Raw genomic sequence first — 5,483 nt, forward strand, 5'->3', positions numbered from 1 at the left:
TATCTCGGGCTCTCTTGATTAATAATCTAGGCTACCGGACACATAATAACCCTTATTTAGTTATCTAGGCTTACAAGGCCTGCCAAACATGCACCATGCATCCGTTTGAAAAAGCATTACAATTAAACAATGTTATTAAGAGGGTGTTTGGCTGAGTTCATAAGTTTTTTAAAATAAATTATAAACTCTTTCAAAGTATTTGGTAGAATAAGCTGTAAAAATAAGTTATAAGATCTTTATAAATTTCCCAAAAAATAAGTTCATCTCACTACGCCAGATTCGCTCATAGATAACGGATTTTATCCGTTATCTATGTGCGAAAACATCCGTAATATATAATGGTGTAATGTATGTGGATTTCATACATAACGGAGATTTAAGCGTTATCTATTCTATTATACATAACGGATTATATACGTTATCTATAGTATTATATCCGTTATCTATTCTATTATAGATAACGATTGTTTATATATACGTAACGGATTATATCCGTTATCTATAGTATTATACATAACGGATTATATCCGTTATCTATAGTATTATATCCGTTATCTATTCTATTATAGATAACGATTGTTTATATATACGTAACGGATTATATCCGTTATCTATAGTATTATACATAACGTTTCAAACCGTCATGAAAGTTTAATATTCACTGTTATGTACACACCTATACATAACGGTTTTTTGATATTAATAACGTTTGGTAATCCGTTATGTATAACGTTTTTTACCGTAATTAGATTTCTATTTCTCCGTTATCTATTAATTTATACATAACAGTATAAATGATAAAACCAACAATAATAATATTATATATCATCCAAAATATTTAATTTTATATTATTATCATAAAAAAGAATTCATACAAGATTTGAATATAGTCAAAATTCAACAACTGCTCTATCTATACTATTATGCCTTACAAAAATACTAAACATATTAAATATGCAACTAGCTAGCCATATGGTACAACTTTTCTTGTGAATTCACAAGCCTCTTCAGCTCAACGTACGACTCATTTAATCCACCACAAACCTGCCACAAAATCATACAAAGAGCCAACCAAGAATCACAATATAGAGCATCATGATCAGAACAAAGACAATGATCGTCTTCGTGCTATGTAGAAATTACTCATGTGTATAAAGTAAGCATGATTTGCAGTATGTAAGAAGCAGTACTTACTGGGCACATTCAGCTATCCTTAATTCCAACCCTTCTTCTCTACATGAATTGCACCAAGAAAAAGAGTAGTAAAACAAGCCCTTCATCTCACAGCTCACCCAGAGAAGATCTATATTTGGTAAAAACAGTTAAAAAGAAAATTATGTTTGCCAAATTCATGGCTCACACAGGCTACAAGCATGTATTTTCTGAAATTTCCTATGAAATTTGCTAACATCCTTGCACTTTTTAAAGAATTAAGGTTAGAAAGGTAATTCATTCGATGCACATGAGGGAATCTGCTCAAATTTTTAACAAATGTAGACTTTCAAGTGCATATGTGGCAAAGTGTTGAGAAGAAAAGTTCATATAGTAATGATGGGGTTTTGTAATTAGGTTTTGTAATTACCCCTAAACTACAGAAACTGAGCTGGCATGTGGCAGATTCAGTCACATTGAAACAATTAAAAGAAATTCTTCACCTGGCAAAATCCAGGCGCCATCCGTCAAACCCAATATCATTTCGGAGCCAGTTTAGCCACTCTTTTATGTCTCTCTGTACAAAATCCTGTGAATTATCAATATTTGGTGCCGCATGAAAAATATCACCTGTTTTACCAGAAGCAAAATGTAGTGAACATTGATGAAGCTACTGATTATCATCTCAGATTAATCAATCTTTGTTAGATAGTAGGAAAACCACTAGCAATGACAGTAGAACATGGAGTCATCCCAATGCACATCACCAATGCTATAATCCTTTTCCTATTTTTGACAGTGAGAAAAATCACAAAGTTAGAAATAAATAGGAATTTTCTATCAAATCCTGCTTTGAGCATTCCGAAAACTCCTCCACCCAATACCCTACCATCTGATCCAGCCAAAGATATGCTCAGACCACCAGTTCGACTGCAGTTACCAATGCTCTCTGACAGAAGGAATGAACCTGACAATGAGATTATTTCAAATCGGCCCTGTAAATCAGTCGAGGCACCATTAGAATATAGCGTAATAGACAATTTTAAACATATTATTGAAAAGATTCGGGTGACTGGCTAATGTTAAAGGTATTGTGAGGTTTCACCTCACAACAATCAACGTATTAACTTAAGATAAGATTCTCTAAATTTAGATGTTCGGCAAAACCAATAGAGATTGTTTAAAACAGTACCAATATAGAAGCTTATCAGTGAAGATCTCAGCAACAATGAAGGATCCATAAGCTGCAAGCATATAATATGACGATCAAAATGAATAAAAGTACAATGACCTCAACAAGAAGAAATTTCCTGTAACTCCCCAAAATAAACAAAGGCATACAGAAAGCATTCTTTATATTCCATTTTTATCTGATTACTGTCAATAAAAGCATAAGAGTAAGTTATGTCAAATTATAAGGTCATTCAGTTAAGGACCAAAAACCAAAGACTGTTATACTTCATCTGGACGATTATGCATATCAAAATAAGACTTTTTCACAGTTTAAAATATTGGAGAACAAAAGTTCTTGTACAAGCATCACTTATCAGTATTTGAAGGCAAAAGAAGCCATATCCCATGACATACCAGCCCAGCATACAAGCCATTTGTGTTGGTCATCTTGATCCTTCGTCTCAATGGCCTTGAATGTAGAATAAACAGGTAAGACAACCCCCACCGAACAGCTGTAAAGAAAACACGCAGATTATTTTTATGAACGAAAGGACTCACAAGTCAAAAGAGAAAATGGTGGAAAATATATTAGCTGCAATCGTGGTTTATATGAAACAGAATCTCTTTCAAATACATAACTGATGTGGTTAGAAACTGCCAGAAGCTAAACCCTATGTTGGAGTAATGCAAAATCTCATTACACCTGTTGGCTCATCATCGACGCTCATCTGAGAATATAACTCAAAACTCACCATGCTGTACGAACTACAATATTGGAACCAAATGGACAAAGAAGTAACCGCAGCCTGACCTGCATTAGTACGAAGCAATAATTATATAATTCCAGATACTCTGCACAAAATTCAACTCACAAATAGCAATGCAGCATACAAACACATGCCTATGGAGATAAATCCTATCTTAGTGTATCCAGACTCCATGAATGACAATGTGGATCAGTCGATGCAATAATCAATCATCGTAACCACAATTGCATACACACAGAAAAAGTTCAGTAAGACGCCACGCCACAAATACAATAAAACCTTCAGTCTCACATTCAAACATTAACCAAGAGCACACTTGAAATGCAAACAGTAAAACCTAATTACAATCAAAACATAAGCACTGAACACAAAACTCACATAAAAGGGTAATCCAACAAAAATCAGCAGCTCCACAACACAGATTAATCAAGGGCGAAAGGGCAAGAGGGGGCAAGCGAAATAATAGAGTTTCAATATGAACCGAAATTTTGGAATACTACACACCAAAATGAACCTACCTGAAGGCTACCCGCGTCGGAGGCGGGGATACGAGAAAGGGCTGAGCATCGGAGCTCCGAAGTGGCGCAGGAAACGACGGGACTGGGCATAGTGGAATCGATCTACTGTCTTGTTGGGTCGGGGACGAGTGGAGCTAATTTGCTGCACCGGGAAGAGTGAGAGAGATACGAGAATCATCAGGGGGGGAGGTCTGGACAGCGGCGGCCGGCGACTTCGAGAGCCACAGAACAGAGCAGCGACGGGGAGTGACGAGTTTGATTGAACTCGAATTTGAATTAAGTTTTGATTTAGGGCTTTATCACAAAAGAGGAGTGGCGGGCCGCGGTGGGTGGCAGAGGAAGCAAGGACGCGGCGGGGGCAGGTGGCGAGTCGCGGCGGGGTTCTCGTCGTTGCCACGGAGGCCAGAGGGAGAATTTGTGGGGCGGCTGAAGGTGGTGTTTTTGGGATTTAGGATTTTAGGGCTTACGGGAACGAAGAGAAGAAGATTTAGGATTTTAGGATTTTATTATCTTAAGGAGATAAAAAAATATATATATAAAAGATAAATGTAAAGAATACTCATACATAACAGTGTTGAGGCGCTCATATATAACGGTTAAAACAACCGTTATAAAAAGACGCTCATAGATAACGGTCGGCTTAACGGTTCGATAATACCGTTATGTATGCAATTAATAGATAACGCTCATACATAACGGATTCACTAAAACCGTTATCTATTTCAATGGACAACAGTACATAGATAACGGTTTTTTGTCAAAACCGTTATCTTTTCAAAAAATGCGCTCATACATAACGGTTTTCTAAAAAAACCGTTATGTATGAAGTGTTATGTATGTGTAATTTTGTAGTAGTGTCTATTCCAACTTGTTTTTTCATTATCTTATAAATAACACCCATTTTACAAAAATAATTCAACTATGAAAAAAAAAACGACCGAGAGAGAAATGCAAATACATCACTAATTAACATTGCAGGCTACAGTCACAATAAATGTGAATTGTTTCGAGAATTACAACATAAATGTGAGAAAACAGCCGTATGTAGGCGGAACACTACCCACACAAAAGTGGGAAAACTATCCTCACGCAGACGGAATTGAACTCAAGACCTCTCACAAAGTAGAGTCTTTGGGTGTCTCAAGTTTGTCACTTGAGCTAGGTATTATCGGCTTCATTATATTATTTTTTTATATGCGTGTATCATGTTTTGGCCCTAAAACTTTTGAGGGGAAAACTATGAAACGATCCAGAATAAGATAAATACTTCTTGCCTCTAAGGACCAACATATAAATAAAAAATTTAAAACCCAACTAATAAATTCGATGTAATAACTAACCATCATAATTGCATGAATAATATATAAATTTTTATTCATTTAATTTCATAAGTGTAGTATCTACTTTAAGGCCACCAGACCAACTTTAGGGTTCATTTCAATTTTCCTGTTCTGCGAAATCTTATGTAGGTAGGGATGCATAAATGCATTTATGTTTGCAATTGCAGATTATTTTCTTTGGAGGCATGTGCAATTCTTGTGCTCATTGATTGCTCTCTTTTTCTCTGTCTATTTTTTTTTTTTTTTTTTTGGGGGGGGGGGGGGGGGTATATGCTAGGGCTCTATTTAATTTCTACAAATCATTAACATGGCGAGAACTAAAATACTTACTGAGGCAAACTAATTCATATTGGTGAAATATTGGGGACATTGGTGATATATATTTATGTATCGTCACATGCTGTGTGAAAGTTAAAGGCCTCAAATCTACTATGCAACTAATTCTTAACCTAATTTTGCATATCATAAAAGTTTAGATTGGCTTAATTTTATTTTAAAATTAGATTAAAAAATAATATTTGATCATCTTCCCA

General features: G+C 35.5%; 1 protein-coding gene across 2 annotated transcripts; it reads right to left on the minus strand.

The window, feature by feature from the left end:
• Positions 1–835: 835 nt before the first annotated feature.
• Positions 836–4,410, minus strand: LOC130996673 (HVA22-like protein k). Of its 2 annotated transcripts, XM_057921972.1 has the most exons (7): positions 3,611–4,406; positions 3,078–3,136; positions 2,740–2,837; positions 2,345–2,396; positions 1,656–2,147; positions 1,195–1,303; positions 836–1,044 (listed from the first exon to the last, which is right to left on the minus strand). In XM_057921972.1, exons 1-5 carry the CDS (start codon positions 3,698–3,700, stop codon positions 2,132–2,134), a joined length of 315 nt encoding a protein of 104 aa, XP_057777955.1. In that variant the 5' UTR covers positions 3,701–4,406; the 3' UTR covers positions 836–1,044; positions 1,195–1,303; positions 1,656–2,131. The 2 variants fall into 2 exon arrangements, with proteins under 2 accessions (XP_057777955.1, XP_057777954.1); XM_057921971.1 differs by lacking the exon at positions 2,345–2,396 and having other exon boundaries at positions 1,656–2,119; positions 3,611–4,410.
• Positions 4,411–5,483: the final 1,073 nt, after the last annotated feature.

The sequence above is a fragment of the Salvia miltiorrhiza genome, chromosome 8 (assembly GCF_028751815.1).
Source record: "Salvia miltiorrhiza cultivar Shanhuang (shh) chromosome 8, IMPLAD_Smil_shh, whole genome shotgun sequence".
Lineage (NCBI taxonomy): Eukaryota > Viridiplantae > Streptophyta > Magnoliopsida > Lamiales > Lamiaceae > Salvia > Salvia miltiorrhiza.